Source organism: Psammomys obesus, unplaced genomic scaffold, assembly GCF_907164565.1.
Source record: "Psammomys obesus unplaced genomic scaffold, mPsaObe1.curated_primary_1811, whole genome shotgun sequence".
NCBI classification, from domain to species: Eukaryota; Metazoa; Chordata; class Mammalia; order Rodentia; family Muridae; genus Psammomys; species Psammomys obesus.
In genome coordinates this window covers 14,616,822-14,639,207 of record NW_026596064.1, presented here as the reverse complement: position 1 = coordinate 14,639,207, position 22,386 = coordinate 14,616,822, and the positions used below count along the sequence as shown (strand labels likewise).

At 49.0% G+C, this 22,386-nt stretch overlaps 1 protein-coding gene across 1 annotated transcript in view; it reads left to right on the top strand.

Moving 5' to 3' along the window:
- Pdia5 (protein disulfide isomerase family A member 5) overlaps window positions 1–22,386 on the top strand; it is an 88,451-nt gene that overhangs the window by 31,642 nt on the left and 34,423 nt on the right. The window contains exons 4-10 of the mRNA XM_055624922.1: window positions 1,711–1,794; window positions 2,032–2,077; window positions 4,491–4,583; window positions 8,314–8,374; window positions 12,542–12,609; window positions 21,457–21,548; window positions 21,656–21,727. Coding sequence (XP_055480897.1) covers window positions 1,711–1,794; window positions 2,032–2,077; window positions 4,491–4,583; window positions 8,314–8,374; window positions 12,542–12,609; window positions 21,457–21,548; window positions 21,656–21,727 — 516 coding nt within the window. The remainder of the gene's footprint in view (window positions 1–1,710; window positions 1,795–2,031; window positions 2,078–4,490; window positions 4,584–8,313; window positions 8,375–12,541; window positions 12,610–21,456; window positions 21,549–21,655; window positions 21,728–22,386) is intronic.

Here is a 22,386-nt window from a genome sequence, read left to right as displayed (position 1 = left end):
GCTGTCATCCTGTCCAGCTCACCTCTTTGTCCCAGACTTTAAACCCTTGGCCATTTATATCGTCCCTGTGATGATGTTGCCACACGCCCTTCCTTTGTTAATTCCTCATTAGTCCTTCAATCCCTACTGTTCAGAGTCCAGTGACTAGAAGAATGGTCACAAAGGTGGCCAAATGTCTGGCACTATAAGGAGAGGGAAGCTGGAGGCCTGGGTGAGGAGGAGCAGGGTGACACCCTCATCCACCTGCATCTCCAGGCTGGCCTCAAACTCAGAGATCCTGCCTCTGCCTCGTGAGTGCATGCACCACCACCACCCGGCCAGACATGTTTTCTTAACCTGAAAACCTCACTCTTATATCAGAGCCTGCAGTTTTGCTCGTCTGCTGATGGTATTGCTTGGAGAATTGAGCTGGGTGGTTTAATGAGCCCATCTGTTCTGGGGCTCCTGCCCAGCTGTGCAATGCTGGTGTCTATATGTGGAGGTGAGGTACGGCGACAGGTGGGCGAGGAAGTCATTTCCCACGGGTGGCCCCCATACCTGGCAGAACAGTTTCCCCAGAGACTGCTGCTGTGTGAACGTCTAACAGCTGGAATATTCTCACTGGTCCCATTTAGACCTGGAGACATGGTCGACAACCAGGGTGCTGGGTGGAGGGAACGGCAGGCTGCTGTTGGCTGGTCGCTAGGAGACGTGGAGAGTGCAGACAGCGCAGGGAGTCTCTAAGTGACTGGGACCGGGAGGCAAGAAGAAGAAGAAGGACCCTTGCAGGCCAGGCTCTCACTTGGTAGTCCTCACCCTCCAGCACAGAGAGCAGGATTACCCAGAAGTGGTGTCAAGACACTTTTGCTCAAGTACCCAAGAGCTTTGTATGTAGCGGGTCTGGGCTAGGGCCTTTGTGTTTCTAATGAGTTCCTGAATAATGCTGGCCCAAGGATCACACCTGGAGATTTTAGTGGCCTCTCTGGAAGGATGGCAGAGTTACAGCAGGTCATACACGAGCGCCTTCTGAACGCCGAGGGGTACCTGACAGGTGCTGCCTGCCCGGAGGATTCCTAGTCTATCCCCCGTCACCGAGGGGGAGGCTCCTCTAACCGCAGCGCTGCTCTTCTTGCTGGCTTCTAACAAGTTTCAGCAATCCTCCCAACACGGCAGGACATCTTCTGTTCCCAGACAGATGGCCTATAGCAGGTGGCTCATGTTCAGAGCCTCAGAAACAAAATCTTGCTCGGGCGCCACTTCCACAGATTCTGAAGCAGAAGGCCAGACTGTTTTAAGCTTCCCCAGGTAGACAGACCATATTGTGGGGGGTCCATAGCCCCACATGGTCTTGAACTCCTGAGCTCAAACAATTCTGCCTCAGCTTCCTGAGCGATTGGGTCTAGGGTTCCTGACTTCGGGTTTATATTTCTTACTATAGTGAGCTCCTCACCCCCTCACTTTTCCAGCACTTGCCCTGACTGGACCCATCCTGGAGGCCTCTTGAGCACATCCTCTCCCTGTGTGCTTGTCCCCTCCCCCAACCGGCACAGACTACACACCCCGCCAGTTACCCTCCAGTTCCCTCGGAGCCACTGCCACGTGGTCTTCATCTGCCCCCCCGAGAATTCCGGATTGCCTGCCTCGTTTCTTAGGCTCCCAGCAGATTTCTGTTGTCAGCACCCATGTGGCGACTTCAGGTAACAAACGGTTCCCGACATTTTTGTCTTCCAGTGACGCAGAGAGTAGAAAATTGTGCAAGAAGATGAAAGTTGACCTTAGCCCAAAGGACAAAAAGATTGAATTATTCCATTATCAGTAAGTACACGTGGGCTTTTCCAATTTCAGAGTAAGGGCTGAGAGCTTTTCTTGGTAATTTCAGTGAACAGCAAATTTTAGGTGGAGTTAGTTTATTTCAGAATACTTCCCACCCCGTATTTATCATTATTTCCTAGAAAGAAAGAGACAGACACACACACACACAGAGAAATCTGAACAGTGCCTGTTAGCTGAAAACATATTAAAAGTTAATGCCTTTTCTTCCTTGTTTGACAGGGATGGTGCATTTCACATGGAATATGACCGAGCTGTGACGCTGAAGGTGAATTTGCCTCCCTCCCTCTCAGCAGGGTGGAGTCTGAATGGACACCAGAAGCTTGGCAGGTCTCCCTGAAAGGAGAAAGGGCAGGTTGCAATCTAAGGGTCCTTGTCACTAATGTCCACGTCAGCAGAGGATCCAGCCAAGTTTATAGCTGTTGACGAGAGGGACACCCAGGTTTTGTCAGTGAACGTCCAGCAAGGCAGGTGATATCATGACCCTCCCCTCCACAGATCTGGGTCCCCTTTTTTTCAAAGCCATCTCTGTGAAGGTACCCACAGTGGCCACTCATAGGCACACACTGCCTAGGTAAGCCTGGGGACAGATTGGCCTCTTCAAGTTGATGTGGCTTGTTCCAGGTGGGATGTGCTTGGAGTCAGCTGTCCCTGCTGTAGTCCAATCTGTAAGTAAGCGGAAAGCCTACATAAAGATGAGTGAGGTCCTGAACTGGCAGGTGCCATATTGCTTTCACCGAGGAGTCGCCTTTCTACTCCCTCAGCTCTCCTTCAGCCTCAGTGTCTTCTGCCTCAAACCAGCATACTACTTCTGGCGCAAGGCTGTCACCTGCCATGGCTGGGGCCGAGTATTTCACCCGGTTCTAACCTGAGCTGAACTCGGGTTCTCTGAGGCCCCTCTTCTCAGGCAGAGGTTTATTTCTGAGCTCCTGTCTCTGTGTCCCCTCCCTTATTTATTTGTTTTCGACATGCTGGGGAATGAACCGAGGGCCTCGTGCCTTTGAGGCAGGCGCTCTAAAAACCGATCTGCACGTTCTGCCCCCTCTTTCTTTCTCCGTGGATATTTCTTTCCAGATGTTCCTGTTCACTCACCTGTGGGTGTAGCTGTCAGTGTTCAGCTCTGTCTGCCCTTCTCATGGGGGAGGGGGGCATTTCTTATTTACCCAACCCCTGTATATAAGTTGCTATAGCTATACTCTCTATGGGCCTCCTGCCTGATTCTTTACTCTTTTAATTCCCATGTAGACACTTGGAGATTTATTTCCTACTACAGTTGCTCAGCCTTGTGTGTTCTGTGTTCTGACATGGGCTGATGTCCTTGGAGAGAGAATGCATGTTCCCCAGCAGCAAGATCTGATTGGGAAGCAGGATAGGGGGTAAATTGTTCACACACTGATTAAAGAAAGTCCACCCAGGAGTCATGGAGCAGGAATAGCGACTGCCCAGATCTCTGTGTCAGGGAAGTAGCCAGAAGCTCAGGAGTCTCTGGTGAAGGAGGCCGGGTGGTCTCTGTCGCACCCCTGTATGTAGGGAGACTCTCCTTCTGCAGGTCGGAGAAGCAGGCTGAGCATGGCTCAGGGTCAGAGGCTCTGGTTTCAGTATGGGCAGCCACACTTGTAGGATGTCCAAACTCACGGGGTCTAGAGAGACCAGGGCAGAGTCCCTGGACTTCTCTGGGGCAGGAGAAGATGTAGCATTTACCCCAATTGTCAAATGTGGGTCCTCCAGGAGAGCAGCCACTGCTCTTAATTAGTGAGCCATCTCTTCAGCTCCCCCAAATAAGCAATCCTCCTTCATCAAACTGGGACTCTGAAGATCCTTGTGTGTGTTGACTCAGGATGTCAGCTCCCCTCAGCTGTGAGCGGGATAGGAGTAAGCTGTTTCTGGCACCCTTTCCTGGTTCTTGCTGGCTGTAAACATCATTTCCAAGCCTGGGGGAAAAGGGGTCATCTCTGGCTACACCAGTGAAGTGCCATGGGGGGGGGGGGCGCGGATGGAGAGCAGCTGGGCATTCTTCATGAGGCCCAGCCAAGCTTTTTAGCTCTATTACCCTGGTCTGGAAGGATCCAGGGAAAGAAGCGCCATGGCATGTACCAGGCCACTGGGGGTGGACAGGAGCCTGGCCCTGGTATTCTCCAGCCTGGACTCCACTGGTTCACACATGGAGTATAACCTGTCTCTAAGGCTCTCTCTCCATCAGCAGTGTAGACCGTGGGCTCCCCAGCGGCTCATGAGTGCTGTGATTACCTGCTTAGGACATTGACAGTCGAGGAGGGGCTTAGGGATGTGGAAGGATGTGTTTCACAGAATCCCAGAGAGGCCTTGGTTCAGCCGAGCAGAAAGGCTTCCTGGGGGAAGATGTGTAGGTGAAATTGGCCTGTCTTTGGCTGAAGAAGCCAGCTTATTGTCTCAAGGTACAGGTAGAGGTGCGTGTCCTCGTCAGCTGACCAGTGGCGCTGGGTGATTGAAAAGGCCAGGGTGGGGGGAAGTGCTGGGTCACTTAGTGGTAATATCCAGGGACAAGAAATTTCTTTGTCTCCTCCAAGCAAGTGCCACTTTCAGTCCCATGCCTGGCACTTGGTGCCTGGGTATCCAGATAGGTAACAGAGTACCTATCTGGCTCTGCCACTGCTCCCATTTTCTGACTGATGTCCTTTCCTCCCCCTTTTGTTTCCCCTCAGTCAATAGTGGCCTTTCTGAAGGACCCTAAAGGTCCCCCACTGTGGGAAGAAGATCCTGGAGCCAAAGATGTTGTCCACATTGACAGTGAAAAGGTAATCTATTCCACATTGGTTCTGATGGATACTAGAGCCTATGGTACTGGGTCTCCCAAGGAGAGGAGCCCAGGACCTAGCCCATTTGTCTTTTCCTCCAGCTGAATGAGGCCAGGACCCTACTCTTTGATGGCCAGCTCCAGCTCCATAACATAGCCAACAGGAGCTCCTAGAAGGCACCTGAGATGTCTCCATTCTCCACCGCCTTATTTAATATGTTCTAATGTGCTCAGCTGTTCTTGGCAGAGTAGATCTAATTGCCTCCTGTTGCTGTGTAAGACAGATGTTGCTGAGATCAGTTTTGTCGTTTTTGTTTTTGTTTTTTGTTTTTTTTTGAGTCATGTGTAACTTTGAACAGATTCTTTAGCCTCTTGAGTTGCATTTTCAGAGTTGGCCAGGCCTGAGGGTGGAAGAGTGAGCCTTGTTTGTGTTCGTTAGTTCTTGATGATTTAACCAAAGCTGTGATTAGCCTGGCCTCAGCCCTCCCGATGGCATGTGATTCTGTGTAGCCTCACACCTCATGGGTGTGGTGTCCTGTTTATGTGGCCGTGCCTTCACATGGTGGGGTGACAAGTACTGTCTCTGAGAGTTCATGTGGTCTGAGGCAGGCAGCACTGGCTTGCATGTATGTGAACACATACACACACACAGAGGGAGAGAGAATGCTTTTATTGTCTTGATAATGAAACATAAATGTTATCTTTCTTTGCCTCCTTTTGCCTTTCATTTAAAATTAGTAACTATTCTTTCTTTCTTCTTTTTTGGGGGGGGGGATTGTTTTTTTGAGACAGGGTCTCTCTATTGTTTCCTTGGAACTCGCTCAGTAGACCAGGCTGGAACCCAGCGATTCGCCTGCCTCTGAGTGTTGGGATTAAAGGCATGGCTAAAATTATTGACTCTTATTAATCCAAAAAGAAATGATGGCTTTTAAAAAAAAAATTTGGAGGGTGGGATTATATATGATCATTGTGATCCACCCAAGAATCAGTTTAAAGTTACTAGATGTCCACATTCTGAGGCAGAAAGTTTTGTCACCAGATTTATCACCTATAAGGTAAAGATTCTCAGAAAGCACCTGCCATGGGAGCCAGGGAGAGTGAGGCACCGGTGTCAGGAGGTGGCATGGCTACTGTGAGAAGAACAAAACCCAAACCAGTTGTCCCACCTGTAATGGTAAACCATTGCTTCTTTGGAAAGCAACGGCCTGGCACCTCCCTACCCCCAGCGTCACATCCTGAACATCCTATTTTTATCTTATGTAACTGTAAGAATATTAAGAAGTGAGCCAGGCGTGGAGGTGCCTACCTTTAGCCAAGCACTTGGGAGGCAGAAGCAGGTGGGTCTCTGTGAGTTTGAGGCATGGTCTACAAAGCAAGTCCAGGACAGCCAGGGCTACACAGAGAAACCCTGCCTGGACAACCAACCAAACAAAGAGGGTTATTAAGAAGTGGGGTTCCCCCCCCACTTTTGTCCATATTCCTGTTGTTCTCCTCTATGCTGTTTTCTCTTTTGCAAACATGATATAGCTGCTTTTCTGAAGTTGGACTTCTCACAGATAGCTTAAGGTTCAATATTCAAGTTAAATTAGTGGTTTCCTTTATAAGCTTAGAATTCCATACTTTTCAGTAGCTTTCCATTGTAACTCATTGTTAATGATGTGAGTCTAACATTTTGTTGTTGTTTTAAAGACAAGGTCTCACTAGGTAGGCCTGTGTGTTGATATGTAAACCAGGCTGGCCTTGAACTCCCACAGAACTGTGACAGATATTGAATGCATGTGCCACTATGCCCAGCTGGGGGCCCAAATTTTTATAGACTAGGCATAATAAAACCTTTTCCTCTCAGATCTTTTATTGGGTTTTTAATCTTCAGAGCTCTCAGAAGATAATTTTTGAAGTGTTCACATCTTTTAATCCCACTTAGGGCCAAATATCTGTGTGAAAGTTGTTAGGATCAAAATGTAGTCATGTTTTAAACCCTAGCCCCTCCTCAAAAATTAATTAATTAATTAATTAAAATAAGGCTGTGACAAAGGAGGGAATTGGCGTGCACCTGCTGCTAATGAGAGCTGCTGACCACAGCTCTCCAGAGCCACTTTCCGAAGGCTTCTGCAGCCTCATACAAGGATGCCTCTGTGGAGATGTCTGTCCAGCCTGGTCCTGACCACGTCTCATTACTGATCTCGAGCACCAACTTACATAATCTTTATTCCATCGTTGAAAGCGTCTCTTTAACATTATGCCTGTGGTTCCCTTGATTGCACCTGCTGCTCCCAAATAAGCACCATGGTTCCTACTCCCAATGTCAAGCATCAAGCCCAGGCTTTGAGCAAGCCAACTTCCTCCCTCTGAGCTACGGCCCAAACACCATGGCTTCCTAAAGCGCCCCTCTTCGGTTATCATTTAGGTTAACATCCAATCATGATTCTGTTTTAAAACAACTGCCTAACCCCCTCTGTGGGTGTAAGGAAGAGTAAGCTTTTCAGGGTTTTCCACAGAACGTTTTAGATTCCCAAAAGAATGAAAATCTTGTTTTATCTAGCCGAAAAAAAAAAAAAAAATTTGAGTAATACACATTCTCTGTTGAGTATTTGGAAAGTATAGCTGATGCATAAAAGAAAACCACAAATCACCCTGTCTCTTCGTTGAGGGATGGCCCGCTACTGATACTTTTTGTAGGCTTCCAGGCTTTTAAGGTAATGCATACATAAATATTTTTACTCAGAAGAACGTCATTGTTTACGTGCTGTTCTATAACTGTCCCCCCCACCCCCCGGTATCACTCACACATCTCACTGTGACATTAAATACGCCTCTCCACTGTTTTAATGTTGCAGCTGTACTCCATTGTGTGGGATCTGCCATCATTTATTTACTTAATGCCATGTTGCTGTCAATAAGACGCATTCTGAAATTTCCTCTTATTCTCCTTATTATTCAAAAGAAAAAGCCTCTAATTTTCTTCTGGGAAAGCTGGTTAGAAGAGCTTACTGTAATCAAAACATGCTCTGTGACAGCGTTCCCTGCAGCCCTCGGCGGGCTCGTGTTCCTCATCTTTTGTTGACTATCATCAGAGAGCGGCCTCTGACCAGCATGTTTTAGATTTACCACGTTTATTTAACAGGTCATTTCATATTGCCGAATAATTCGCCGAGCAGTGATCTAACTTCCACAAACTCCATTGATCAGTTTCTGATGCTCCGGATTGAGGCACAGGCTCTCAAGCCCTCCGGGGCCCTGTGGACCCATGGTGATGGCAGTGCTGAAGCCAGGGAGATTAGTAGGTGTGGACTCACCAGCCATTTCTTCAGCCAGCAGATCTCCATGGCCATACAGAGTGGTCCTGAAAATGGAGACCTTTCCTGGGACACAGTCACTCTCAAAATCACGTGGGGGGCTGGCCTTTTCAGTAGTCTCATGGAAAAATGGCTCCCTGATGTCTTTATAGATTGTATAGAGCTGAAAGTTAGTAGCTGGTCCTGGCTACTTCATCTCACCCAGTGGTTTGCAAACTCTGACCCTGAGTTTCCTCCTCTCTGATGACAGAGTAGCCTAGAACAGGACAGCCCAAGGTTCATTCAGCTGCTGGTGGGTGACAATTGAGTCCCATGTGACTTCTGAAGCGTTTACCCTGGTGCCTCCTTACCACTGGGTTCTGGGTAAAGACAGCCTGAAGCTTTCGTACTGTCTCCTTGTGCGTGACCTCTCGGCATTTTCTCTTTGTGCCCCAGGACTTCCGACGGCTCCTGAAGAAAGAAGAGAAGCCACTCCTCATGATGTTCTACGCTCCCTGTAAGTGAACGCTCCTTGGGCCAGAGTCCATTCAGGCTTTGCTGGCCATGGGCAGCCAGGGTTGCCTAGGGCTCTGCTGTCTCCACCTTTTGGCTTTCCTCTTGGTCTGTCTGACTGGCTCCCATCTTCCTGCTGCCCTCTCTCTTCTCTATCCACTGGAGTTGGCACCCTCCTGCCATCTCCACCCTGGACATTATACTACAGGGTATCTTGTCTAGTTAGCTGGCAAGTGCCTTGTCATGCCTCTGTCTTAGTACAAGCTGTAGCCCTGCTGCTGCCTCACTCACCGTGAGTCCTTGGGCTTGCCGCTTCTCACCACCCCAAGCCTGTCTGTCACTGGGACACCAGCTCCCTCAACACTGCTGGTGTCATCTGGCAGGACCAGGGGACCAAGGTGAGAGGACACGATGATTTGGGCTCCGTAGCTGTGTGAGGCCAGAGGCTATGGGAGATGGCAGAAGGACAGTTGAGGTGGCCAGGGGAAGGGTCTGATTCCAGGTGGCTCCTATGAGCTAGAGTGCCGGAGCGCCATCTTTCTGGGCTCAGTTTCCGCACTTGTCAGAGAACAGGCTTTCTCACCTTCTATCTGCATTTCACACATTTGAAAATATTTTACATTGCCACCCAGCACTGTAAGTATATGTAAATTACATGTAAATAAGCTGATGCTATGTCACAAAACCATGCTTACCCTTACCGCGTGCCATGTCCTGAACCAGATGAACACTATATTCCATTTTATTGGAAAACTGTTTGCTTTAGCTGTTGCTTCATCATTAGCCTCTGATATGGATCAGCACACTGTGGCCCCCATGGCTCACTGTTTCTGTAATAAAGTTTTATTGGAACATAGCTTTGTCTGTACACTGAAACACCACCTATGGCTTCTGGAAAGCTGATTAAGTACTGGTAACAGAGAAACAATCTCAAGCAGGGACTGTCTAACCACTCCTGCAGCTATGAGTTAGTAGTCCCAACTCATAGCATGACTGGAACCTGGTGAGGCCCTGAACTGTGACTCCAGAGCTACACAGGAAGGCTTCTGTCCTTTCAGAAGCCAGAGGGATTGTCACTTGTAGGAGGAAGTTGTGTCCAGCGGTGTGGGTGTCGGGGGCGGCTGGCACAGTCTGTGGCACCAGGCTTCTGTTGACTCTTGAAAGCTTATCTCCTTTCCTTTTTCCTGGAAGCTCCCTGCTTAGAGGCTCTTCCCCTGCTGTTAGTGTGTACCTCTAGCCAGATGCCTCCCTGGGGTTCTGGTGGCTTTGCCTGATTGAGCCTGCTTTGTTCACCATGACAACATAACAGTCTCTACCCCACCCTAACCTCCTCCCAAAACTCTCTTGGCCTCAAAGGTGTTGATACAATGGGAGGAGGCCAGTCAGCCCATGTCTGAAGCCTTACTATGGCTCATTCTCTATTAATGCTCATTAGCTGGTCTCGGCCTCTTTTTTTTTTCTTTCCTTTTTTTTCTTTCTCTTTTCTGTGGCCCTTATTAATCATTCAGCTGCAGATTGCTTCAGAGATTACCCTTCTGCTTTGGCATCTGGAGGAGTGGGCCTCCTTTGGTTTGTCTGAACCTCCAGAACTCAATACATTGATAAAATGAAACTGTGGAGTTGTGTGTGTGTGTGTGTGTGTGTGTGTGTGTGTGTGTGTGTGTGTGTTGGTAGGCAGTGCGTGCCAGGAGGCAGGACCATGGTACAAGCCACTCAAGGCTCCCCATAAGTCCATCAATCATTTTAAAAGCGCATTCACTAGCGCTCACAGCCTGATGTTTGTGCCACCTGCCCCACCCACTCAGGCTTCCTGGCACTGGGCCTGTGCTGTTCGTCACAGCAGAGATTGTTTTTAATAATAGCAGGCTGAGGCTGGAGGAGTTGAGAGCCTCAGAGATGGCACAGGGCATATAGTGGTGGGAAAGGAAGAAGAAAACGGACTCACTGAGCTAAGCTTTCCATGGAGGCTCAGGTTGGAGAGCCTCCAAAGTCCCAGGGTCCCCAGATTCCTTTTGTTCTGTATGTGTTTAGTGAAACGAACTCAGCCTTTTATTTTACCTAGACCAGCCCCAGCTGCTGTGGCCCCACTCCTGGGAATCACAGCCATCCCCTAACCCGGCAATCTGTCAGGACTATGATCTTGTGATTACACGTGGATGAGTAAACCCAGAGACGGTGGGAGCCTTTAGCTGTGACAAGGCGTCTGGGTCCCCAGGCCCTGCTGCTCTCTCAGTAAATGTTTGTTCACCAAATTAATGAGAAAATAAAAAGGCTGCCTGCTCTGGGGCTGGGGCTTCGAGAGCGATATTTAGTCTTACCTCTTCCCCTGCCTTGCAGGTGAATCCCCGAAAGAGAAGCTTAGATGGGAAGCTGGGTACCAGCTTTGGTTTTGCAGCCAGGTTGAAAATGGGGCTAGCCTGGGCTTTCTGGTTCTTCCTCATCCTTCATCCCTCCCCCCAACCCCCACCAGGACCTTCTCCTCATAGAACCATGGACATCTGCCCCTGGGACAGCTGGGCAGGACATTTGCTGCAGGCTACCCCTGGGCCGAGCTGGGAGAGAGGCCACACCTGTGGGGGCAGGTGGTCAGTGTTGCCCCTGATGGCTGGCTGGGCTGGTGGGCAAGCTGGGAGGAGGCAGTGAAGCGGAAGAGGGGTGCCATACCTCCTCCTTACTTTCCTCCTGCAATGGTGTGACATCCCTTTCTCCTATGGACGCACGTCTCCCTCGGTGGGGGGGGGAGCTGACTCATACCCTGTGTAGAACTGAGATGGCTCCTGGGCCTTGAGTTACACCCCCTACCCCACCAGTCCCCTAGTCCCCCACCTCCAACCCCAGCTCCACCCCATCCCCCGCTGGGTCAGGCTGCGCCTACCTCCCTGGTGATTCTGCATAGTACCTGTGGGACAGGCACTGTCAGTTACAGACAGCTCAAGGGTCAGGGGCAGACAGATTCAGGGGTCCTAGTCCCTGGAGCACAGCGTCTCTGCTGTGCAGTCTGCTGCCTTCCCTGCCGTAGGCATTGGCTTGTGCATTTCCGCTAGAGCACCGACGTTTCCTTTTCCCTCTGGGAGTCTCCACAGTGAGGGCAGTGTGATCTCCACCTTTGTTGCCACAAGTACTCTCCACATCAGGGTGAGCAAGCCAGCAAAAGAGAGCCACTTGTCTTCCCAGGACCATTTCCCAAGCTCCGGGTTTGTAGCATGTGGTAGAGGTACCTGTCCATCAGGCAAGGAGTGGAGAGAAGGCTGTAGGGTATTTGAGGTATCCTGTCAGAAATTCTTGCATCTGTATCCCTCCCAGTAGACTTATTACCAAGGGTTAGATAGTCCCAGGAAGAAGACAGACACACAGACTCCACAGTCTCTATCTATATATACCTCTGTCTGCCCATGGAAGGTGAGAATTCCCTCCCACCTGGATTCTTGGCTCATAGCATCTCCTTCTTAAGAGAGGAGCGTGACCATTGAAACCACAGAAACCCCGGAGGGAGGAGCACCAGGCTCCCTCGCAGAGCTGGGGAGGCTGGAGTCTGTTTTCCTCCCTCCGCATTTGCCAGAAGTAGGCACAGCCCAGAAAGGAGGTAATGTGGCCAAGGCCATCAGCAAGCAGAGTAAAGATTAGCGCCTAAGTCCTGAGTCCTGGCCCGGTGCTGTTCCCGCCTGCGGGAGCCAGCAGCTTTCATGCTGCGGCTGCCTCCAGTTTATTGCCTAATTGTGCTTGTAAATGGAAGAGAAAAGAGGCATGAAAATCCCAAAAGTCATTGTACTCATAGTCACAAATTTTCCTTTCTGGTGGCATTTGACTCTGGTTCATTTGCCATCCCTGAATGGATAAGGAGAGCATCTATTAGCTGTACATGTAGGAGGCTCCCCTCGTTGCTATAGAGCTGATCAGCCACACTGGAACATTGTGGGTTTTGCTCTTCTCTTTGGTACCCTTGCTTTTTCCATCTGAAATCCGTGGAGACACTAAGGTCTCCATCTTGCTTTATTCTGTAAACTCTTTGGTGGCCAGGCCTTTGCTTCCTATCCCTTCGGGTTCCACAGGGCCCAAGACAACCCTGAGCTTCCCAATGTATGGGGATGGCTGCTGGTGTGGGGGCTGGGAGGGAAACTCAGGGCCCACCATCACCATAACCAGGTTTGGTTTTTCCTTCTGCCTGTGACAGGGTGCAGCGTTTGCAAGAGGATCATGCCGCATTTCCAGAAGGCTGCCACCCAAGTGCGAGGCCAATTTGTAAGTAGGGTGCCTTGGGGCCAGCAGGGCTTTGTGGTTCTGTCTTGGGGCCAGGATTGGGTGGCAAGGGCAGGTTCTGAACTGTGAAGCCACCAGCTGCTGCTGTCCAGGTTGCTCCTGAGACCTGGTCTCCATGAGGGTGGAGAACTAAGTGCGTAGTGTTTGCAGGGCCGGAATGTATAGTACCTGTCAAAGGCCAGCGATGACACGGAGAGGAAGCCAGCCAACCAGGGCCAGGGAGCAAGAGCAGGACATCCGAAGTCCAGCATTTTTGGGTATTGGGGTCTAACATGGATGGAGCAGTTGCTAGAGGGGGTTCATTGGCAAAGAAGGGGGGTTGGTGGTACTAGGGGGTCAGCGGAAACTCAGAGCAGGCTCACAGAAATCATGCTCACCCCCAGGTCTCTGGGCTCTGTGTTGGGGGTTGAGGGGGCTAAAGAAGCAGAGCAGAACGAAGCAGGAGAGCTGCAGAACCAAGACTTGTAGACAATCCCCAAAGGAAGGAAGAAGTGTAGGGAGGCAGATTGGAGGTGAGTGCCAGGGAAGCCACCTTTTTGAGGACACAAAGGGGAGAAAGCATCAGGGCAGCAGTTCTTTGGAGAAGCCAGCACAAGCAGGATGGTACTGAGGTAGGCGTTCAGCTGAGAGGAGGAGACAGGCTGAGCTCCACCACAGAGGGCTCCCTGCTGCCTGCATGTCCTCGGCCCTGTCAAGCACTGTCTCCTCTGCCATGATTCTGTCCATTCCCTAGACTGAGTCAGGAGCACGCTTGTTCTGCTGACCACCTCAGCTACATATAGGCGTGCAGATCTGAGTGTGTTTACATTGTTGTGAAACAGAGTTCCAGGTGTTTGTCATCTTATAGAACTGAAACCTTGCACTCTCTCAACATAAATTTCCACTCTGCTCCCCGCTCCTAGCGTTGATATAGATCTCTCTCTTTTCTGCTTCCATGATTTTGAGGTTTGGTCCTCATTAAAATGGACTCCTGTGGTATTTGTCATTTGTAACTGGCTTATTTTGCTTAGCATGATATCATCCGGGGCATCCACGTTGTAGCACGTGACACCATTTCCTCTTTTCTTTTAAAGCCGTATAATATACACACACCTACACCCACACCTATCACTTATCTATTTAGCCCTTAGTGCACATTTGGGTTTCGTCCAGCTCTTGGCTGTTATGAAGGAGGCTGTAAACATGGATGTGCAGATGTCTCTGCTGCTTCCACTGATTCATTTGTCCATTTCTTCACTTAACCATAAGTAGCAGTAGCAGGTTTTTTTGTTTGTTTGTTTGTGTTTGTTTTGGTTTTTGGGTTTTGGTTTTTTTGTTTGTTTGTTTGTTTGTTTTTTTGTGACAATGGGAAAAGCGTCTGCTGCTCTTAGGAGCATGGAAAAATCCATACACCACTTACCGAAAGCTGTCAGAGGACGTATCTCACTGAGTCTGGCCCATGTGCCATTATGGGAGAGCTGAAGTCTTGAAACGGCACCCCAATCTTTATGGATCAAATTAAGTGGGGATCAGTTCAAAGTCAATGTAAGAAGCATCACGTAGACGGGGATTGCCCGAAATCTGGCTAGAGGTTTGACTTACAGGAACCAGTGCTTCGCTGCTGACCTCATTCTAGGGCAATCCCATGGTCCTACTCGCCTCTCACTAATGAATTTTTAGTAGCTTGCCTGAAGACGTTTGGCCTTGAGGTATATATACATCACTCTGGGGAAATTTCACTACACATTTTTTGGAGCCTCAATAGATTCCGTATTTTAAAATTATTTAGCCCGGAGAAAAGACTTAATTACCCACCACGTTCTCCTTGCCTGTGCCCGTGTATATTTCTTTTTTTTTTAAGTTTTCTTTATTATTATTATTATTATTATTATTATTATTATTATTATTATTATTAATTACACTTTATTCATTTTGTATCCCCCCATAAGCCCCACCCTCCTCCCCTTCCTCCCCATTCTGCATGCATGCCCCTCCCCAAGTCCACTGATAGGGAAGGTCTTCCTCTCCTTCTTTCTGATCTTAGACTATCAGTTCTCATCAGAAGTGGCTGCATTGTCATCTTCTGTGCCCTGGTAAGGCTGCTCCCCCCTCAGGGGGAGGTGATCAAAGAGCAGGCCAATCAGTTTATGTCAGAGGCAGTCCCTCTTCCCATTACTGTGTAACCCACTTGGACACTGAACTGCCATGGGCTACATCTGTGCAGGGGTTCTAGGTTATCTCCATGAATAGTCCTTGGTTGGAGTATGAGTCTCTGGGAAGTTCCCTGTGTTCAAATTTTCTTGTTCTGTTGCTCTCCTTGTGGAGTTCCTGTCCTCTCCAGCTCTTGCTATTTCCCACTTCTTACATAAAATTCCATTCACTCTGCCCGACAGTTGGCCATCAGGCTCAGCATCTGCTTTGATAGTCTGCAGGGCAGAGGCTTTCAGAGGCCCTCTGTGGCAGGTTCCTAGGTTGTTTCCTGTTTTCTTCTTCTGATGTCCATTCTCTTTGCCTTTCAGGATGGGGATTGAGCATTTTAGTTAGGGTCCTCTCTTTTGTTTAGTTTGTTTAGATGTACTGATTTTAGTGGGTTTATCCTATGTTGTATGTTTATATGAGTGAGTATATACCGTGTGTGTCTTTTTGCTTCTGGGACAACTCACTCAGGATGATCCTTTCCAGGTCCCACCATTTACCTGCAAATTTCATGATTTCCTTATTTTTCATTGCTGAGTGATACTCCATTGTATAGATGTACCACAATTTCTGCATCCATTCTTCAGGGCATCTGGGCTGTTTCCAGCTTCTGGCTATTACAAATAAAGCTGCTACAAACATGGTTGAGCAAATATCCTTATTGTGTACTTGAGCCTCTTTTGGGTATATGCCTAGGAGTGGTATGGCTGGATCTTGAGGAAGCGCTATTCCTAGTTGTCTGAGAAAGCACCAGATTGCTTTCCAGAGTGGTTGTACAAGTTTACATTCCCACTAGCAGTGGAGAAGGGTTCCCCTTTCTCCACAACCTCTCCAGCATGTGTTGTCACTTGAGTTTTTGATCTTGGCCATTCTGATGGGTGTAAGGTGAAATCTCAGGGTTGTTTTGATTTGCATTTCCCTAATGGCTAATGAGGTTGAGCATTTCTTTAAATGCTTCTCTGCCATTCGATATTCCTCTACAGAGAGTTCTCTGTTTAGCTCTGTTCCCCGTTTTTTAAGTGGATTACTTGGTTTGCTGCTTTTCAGCTTTAGTTCTTTATATATACTGGATATGAGTCCTCTGTCAAATAAAGGGTTGGTGAAGATTCTTTCCCTGTGTATATTTCAAACTGCTCAACTCGACTTCCGGATTCTGTGGAACCGTCAAGTAAATAACTCAAGCCTCAAGTCAGAACAGGAATTACCCACAGCCAGCTAGCCCCACCCATACATACCTCCTGAACCATTCTGGGCCACTGGCACATGCTCCACCTCTCTATTCCCACACGGCCCTGCCACACTGCCACAGGACTTGTCTGTGCCCTGGCACACAGGTCCACCTGCCTTTGTTTTTGTGTCTTATCACCTTGCCATTTAATACGTTTGCGATCTGTGGGTTTCTCGGGAGCAGGCGCTGTGTTCACATCCAGTGTGTTTCTTCAGCCCGGGGGCATCAAAGGTACCTGGTCCGTGCTGACCAAAGAGGGGGTGTGGGGTTTATTGCTCCTGAGTTGGTTTTATTTTAGGCTGCGGGCTTGTCTAGAATGGTATTCCTTCCTCCTAAAGGAATGCAGAGTATCAGTCATTGAGCTCAAGCACACAGTGGGAAGGAGGCTAGTAGGACAGGGATTTTGCCCTTGGCGAAGGGCTTGTACCAGGCTGTTCTGTGAAGTTGGGTCCTGAAGCACACTTGTGTTCAGGGGACCTGCTCTTCCTTCGTGAGCCCAATCTAGAGATCTAAAAGTTGCCCGTTCTGGTTCCACCAATGGCCAGCAGTTCTCAGCCTGTGAGTTGCAATTCTTTTGGGGGAGTTGAATGACCCTTTCACAGGGGTCACCTGAGGTCATCGGAAAACACAGATATTTACATTACGATTCATAACAGCAGCAAAATTGCAGTTATGAAACAGCAATGAAAATGATTTTATGGTTGGAGGGGTCACCACAGCATGAGGATCTGTATTAAAGGGTCGCAGCATTAGGAAGGTTGGGGACCACTGACCAGTGAGTGACGTCAAGAAAGCAGGAAAGCTTGTCCGTGTGTATTGGTACCTGCCCAGAAGCCAGGGACAGGACCGGAGGGCTGGGCAACCCAGAGGTGTGATTGCTTTCTGCCCTTGCACACAGAGCACAGCGGGGCTGACATAGACTCTTTTTCTCCAGAAATCAAAGGTTTGCCCTCCCCACTGCTAAAATCCAACTGGCCTAGGGCATCCAGCCCCCTCTTCATCTCTGTCACCTTTGAGTCCCTTTGTCTGGCAGTGTCTGTGGCAAGGGTCAGAAGTTGTCTTCTGCTACAGAGCTTGGGAGGCATCCAACCTGATGATGTCATACAGGAAGTCACGCCAGGTCAGGTCAGGGACATTCAGCCTTTGCCAAACTCAAACCTGCCCCTTCGGCACTGGTGACTCATGCGCATCTGCCCTCGCTGCTGCTAACTAATTGACATCCTAGTCAGCAGCCCAGCGGCTCCCAGGTTCCGCAGCGTCAGAAAGAGCTGTGCCTCTGTGTGCTACCTGCTCCTCCCAACCTTGCCTTATTCACAGCCACACCGGGCCTCTGAGCGGTGCCAGTCTCCTGTTAGCCTCGGCCAGGGTACGGCCAGAGTAGATGTGAAGCCAAAGTGGAGCAGGTCTGCTAACAGACTTGTACAGGTCAGGCTGGGTGCTGGTGCCCACTCGTTTGCCTAGCTGGGAGTTCTTGAGCAAGCTGCTGAGCCTTGGAGCCTCCATTGCTCTAGCTCTGAAATGGGGGTGCTGATGCTGGCCCATCGTGTTAAAGGAGTGAATGTGTAAGCAATGGGGCGCCTGGTAGATGGGATGACCGCACCTCCTCCTAACTGCCCTGAGCCCACTCTTTAGGTTCACCAGGAGGAGGTGCCCCCAAGACCTGCAGTCTCTCTGTAGTGCACATGCCTGGCACTGTGCTTTCCTTGCCTTGCTAGAGTCGGCCCCTCATGGTCTTCTCTGTGCCCTAGCTCTAATACTGCACATCTGGTAGCTTACACAGCATTACAGTCTGGCTTCCCCCCCACCTTTCTAAATGGAGTGTTGAAAATAAAACTCAGCCTCTCTCCACCTGACGGACTGCGTGTAGCCCTCCTTCAGGCCCCTTCTTGAACTGCCTGGCCCCTCAGCCGTGTGCCCTGCATTTCGGCAAACATGTCTTCTCAGATCCGCCATCTTGGATCAGGCTCTGCTTGGTCACCTAGGTGTTTGTTGAAGGCTACTCGCCTGGCCCCCTGACAGGCTGTCTTCCCTGACAGCCTGCCCTGTCCTGTGCATTCACCCTGTGTATTCTGGGATTCTGTGTATCCTGTGTATTCTGTGTACTCTGCATCTATGGATTCAACCAACAGTGGATCTACGGTATATGGGGAGAAATGCTTCCATATTGAGCATGTGCAGACTTTTTTATTCCCCTTCATCCCTTAAGCCATATACTATCATGGTGGCGACTTAGCATCTACATTGTCTTTCGTTTGGGAATAGTGTGAGGTAATTGGGGGCATATGTGTCTCTGTAGAGTATATGCAAATGCTACTCCATTTCATAGAAGAGATGAGACTCCCGGGATTTCTGTCTCCTGATATTTCCAATTCCAGTGGATAGTGAGGGATGACTGTATTTCAAAGAACTGCAGCTGGGTAGCGGTGCTTTCTTTTACCCTGGTAGTTCTCTCCCACACCTGAATGGAATCCCACATGCATTGGCAACTAAACCCTTTTAAGTGACGTTGGCTAGCTCCCTTATTGTCTTCTCTCTTCCAATTCTATGTATTCCACAGTCCAGCTAAATAGAAATTCTCTCTTTTTGGGGGGTGGTGTAGGGTGGGGCCTTGCCTGCTATAAACCTTGCATCATTTCCCTTCCTGGAATGTCCTGGCAATCTGACCCTACTTGGAGAAGTAGCTTATGAACTGTCTCCACTCTTCAGCTTCCATGATTGTTCCTAGCCAAGGACTAAACACAAAGAAGTGCCTGTTGGGCATACCGAACTTGTGCTCATTAGAGGCTGTCGCCTTATTGTCTTCTCCTTGCTCTGGGAGCAGCTCTTTTTCCTTCTTGACTTCAAAAACTCTAACTCTAAAAGTGTTTCTACATATTACTCAAAAAATGCACATCTTGCCAGGCATAGTGTCTCACGCCTTTAATCTCAGGCCTGTAGAGGCAGAGGCAGAGGCAGGAGAATCTTTGAGTTTCAGGCCAGCCTGGTCTACATAGTTAATTCTAGGACAGCCAGAGCCTCACAGGAAGACCCTGTTTAAAGCATACACACAGAGAGAGAGAGAGAGACAGAGACAGAGAGATCATTAACTAGTCATTGTCCCCCAAATGGCCCAGAAATACTACAGAATCTTGAGATTAAATGACACTCCAAGAATAGGTGTTTTGAAAAGTCTGCCCAGGAGATAAGATTATTTTTTGCCTAAATGGATGAATGAATCTTTAGTGGTAGGGAATAGGCATCTTCAGCAATCATCTGGGGACCAGAATGTCCAAAGTGAGGGACCAGAAGCAAAAATAGGATGTGCTGTGGAAATGTAAGCAGATTGTAAACTTTGTAATATTAACAAAATACCTAATTCATCCTGAGTTCAAACAGACTTTATTTGTGTTGTCTCTTAATCATCAGAGCACACGAGTTGTTGCAGATGAGGAAACTGAGGTACAAGAAACTGGGCCTTGTCAGAGGAAATGTGTCTGCTAGGTAGGGGGTTTGGACTGCAGTCTGCGTATCTGTCAGGAGCTCATAGCACATACTCCAAGCCTCTGTAGAGGAGGAGGAAGAGGAGGAAGAAGATACATGCTTTGCAAGGTGTCTGAATAGGCAGACAGTCCAATTTCCTACCCATGCAGAAATCTTAAGACTGTCTCCATCCTTGGTAAATTAACAGCAACAACAACAAAAAAAAATCTAGACCCTAGCAGGTGTACAATTAAGAGATTTGTAAGAACGAAGGATTCGAAGTCGAGACAGCGACCATATGGGCTGAGTATAGAGTTGGATTTTCGCCCGTATTCAGTAGGATTGCAAAGTTTGGTGCAGAGAAGTGGTGTGATGAAAAAAGAGGATGTGTGCGATTAATCTTGTGGCAAATGTGCACTGACTTGAAGGAGATCAATTAGACAGGAAAAAAGAACCTGGAAATAGACAAATATTACTGGAAGAGACTGAATCAATCTGGGGAATGTGCACAGTGGCTTTGAGAGGGCTCCAGGGCTTCTCGTCAGTTCTGTTTCAGGTGTATCTTCCCCCACCCGCCTTCTTCACAACATCCCAAAATGGATGGGGTGAGGGGAAACCTATGTTTTAGCAAGCCCTTAGTACGTGTCTGTTGTATGCCAGGCACTAAGCTAGGTATTTAAAACAATCGGAAAGATATGCCCAAATGCTTCTGGGACTGAGGAGGCTGAAGGCACAGACAGCATGACAGGACCATCAAGGCTTGCAGGAAAGAAGGACTGTGATGTCACAGAGCGCCAGTTTGTGTTTAAAATCCTTGACCTAGGGGCTGGAGACATAGCTCAGTGATTAAGAGCACTGTCTGCTCTGCATCACATCTATAATGTGATCTGATACCCTCTTCCTGGCCCGCAGGTATACATGCAAGAGAGTGCTCATATACATAAAATAAATAAATAAATCTAAAAGAAAACAAAACACACAAAAAATTTTAAAATCCTTGACCTAAGTTGTTACATCCCCTACACCTTCTAAACAAAGTCACTCAGGGAAGGTGAGTGACTTTCTGAAGGCCACACAGCTCAGAGGTGGTACAGAAACTAGGGTCAAATTCATTGCCCACTGGAGTCACCATGTTCCTTCTTCTCCTTCTGGGTGTCCACTTCTGTTAGAACTGGTGATATCTAGCTTCCTATATTGCTCTGTAAGCAGCCTTCCTGTGTCTTGCCATTCAGCAACACTCTCTCATGAGAACAGACTCAAGAGTCATACGCACCTCATCCAGCCCCACTGAAGAAGATGCCACCTTAGGAAGGGCATCTCATGAGACAGTTCGTTCTGGGTTGCTCTTAGCACTGAGCCACATAACAGTAACACAGCCACCCAGGCTTTCCATTCCAATTCAAGGGTGTGGGCCATGCAAGTGGGAAAGTTACGTAGGTCTGTAGAGACCTCATTGCTCATGTCCAGTGAGATCCACGTTCTCCTTAACCACATATGGGAAATGGAGTCTAAGACTACTGTATCAAGCCTAGGTGGGCAGCCTGAAGACAGGACATGAGACATCCAGGAAGATGTCCAAGGCCCTTGTACAGAAAGGCTGAGTGTATTCAGAAGCCTCTGTTTCTGCATCTTAGAAAGATCAGCCTGAGTTGACATAAACAGAAAACAAAAAACATTGTGTTCTTGGGTGGCTGTAGCCATGATCCAGGCCCCCAGAACCCCATTTTATTTGGCCCCAAATGCTCTTTCTTGTGGACCAGCTATCTGGAGGGCAGCCCCGGAACCCAGATGCCTGACCTTTCCAAAGCTCTCCGTTGTCAACTAGACTGGCTCAGACAGCCTCGTCCCCCTGGTTGCACACCAGCCTGCAAGGTTTTGTCCCGTGTGTCATCTTGCAGTGTGACACCCGGCCAGGCCTCGCATGGACAGGTGCGGGTAGGAGACCAGTCTCGTCTCTGTCCTCTCAGGTACTGGCTGGGATGAACGTCTACCCCTCGGAGTTTGAGAACATCAAGGAGGAGTACAACGTGCGTGGCTACCCTACCATCTGCTATTTCGAGTGAGTCCCCTGACTCCCTTCTGCAGTGCGCATCACCCCACCCCCCACCCCGGGGCATTGGTGTCCCTTACTGATCCCACTTTGTCCCCCTGCATTGCCTTTCACAGGAAAGGGCGGTTTCTGTTCCAGTATGAGAACTACGGGTCCACGGCTGAGGACATCGTGGAGTGGCTGAAGAAGTGAGTCAGGCATTTTGTGTTTGGGTCCATTGGGGGTTGGAGGCAGGCGTCTGCCATGCTAAGGGCAGGCCCTCACTCACAGGGCTATGCTGGAGTAGACGTCAAAGAAGAGAGAAGACTGTGATCTGCTGCCTGCATGGCTGTACCCCATGGAGATCTGTGATAGGGGGTACAGGAGCCAGGAGGATTTGCTGAGCTGGTGACCTGTGGTGACCTGTGGGGCCTGTCTAGAGTCCCCACTCCCTCTCTTTCTTCTCGGGGAGGGCCTATCTAACCTGTTGACTGTCTTGATGTAGTCAAGTCAGATATCTTCCCATTCAAATTCAAACACGCCACTACCATCCCCCACCCACACCTCTCCTCGACTGGACTGTGTGACGGATAGAAGTATTTCTCTCACCCCGCCTTGTCAAGTCTGAGAGAGTTCCGTGGAGGGCTCTCTGAAAATAGGACTGTCACTTAAGTGCTTATTTAAAAAAAAAAAAAAAAAAGTTCAACGCTGTATTTGATGCTATGAAGCTGCTCTGAAACATTCTAGTGCCTTGGACTCTTGAGACAGCTCCTCCCAAGCCTGCTTCGTGGCAACCTTCAATCCCTGCTTTATAATATGACTAGATCCAGTCTCACAGTTCTGCCGGCCCCATCCCTCATCTTAGCTG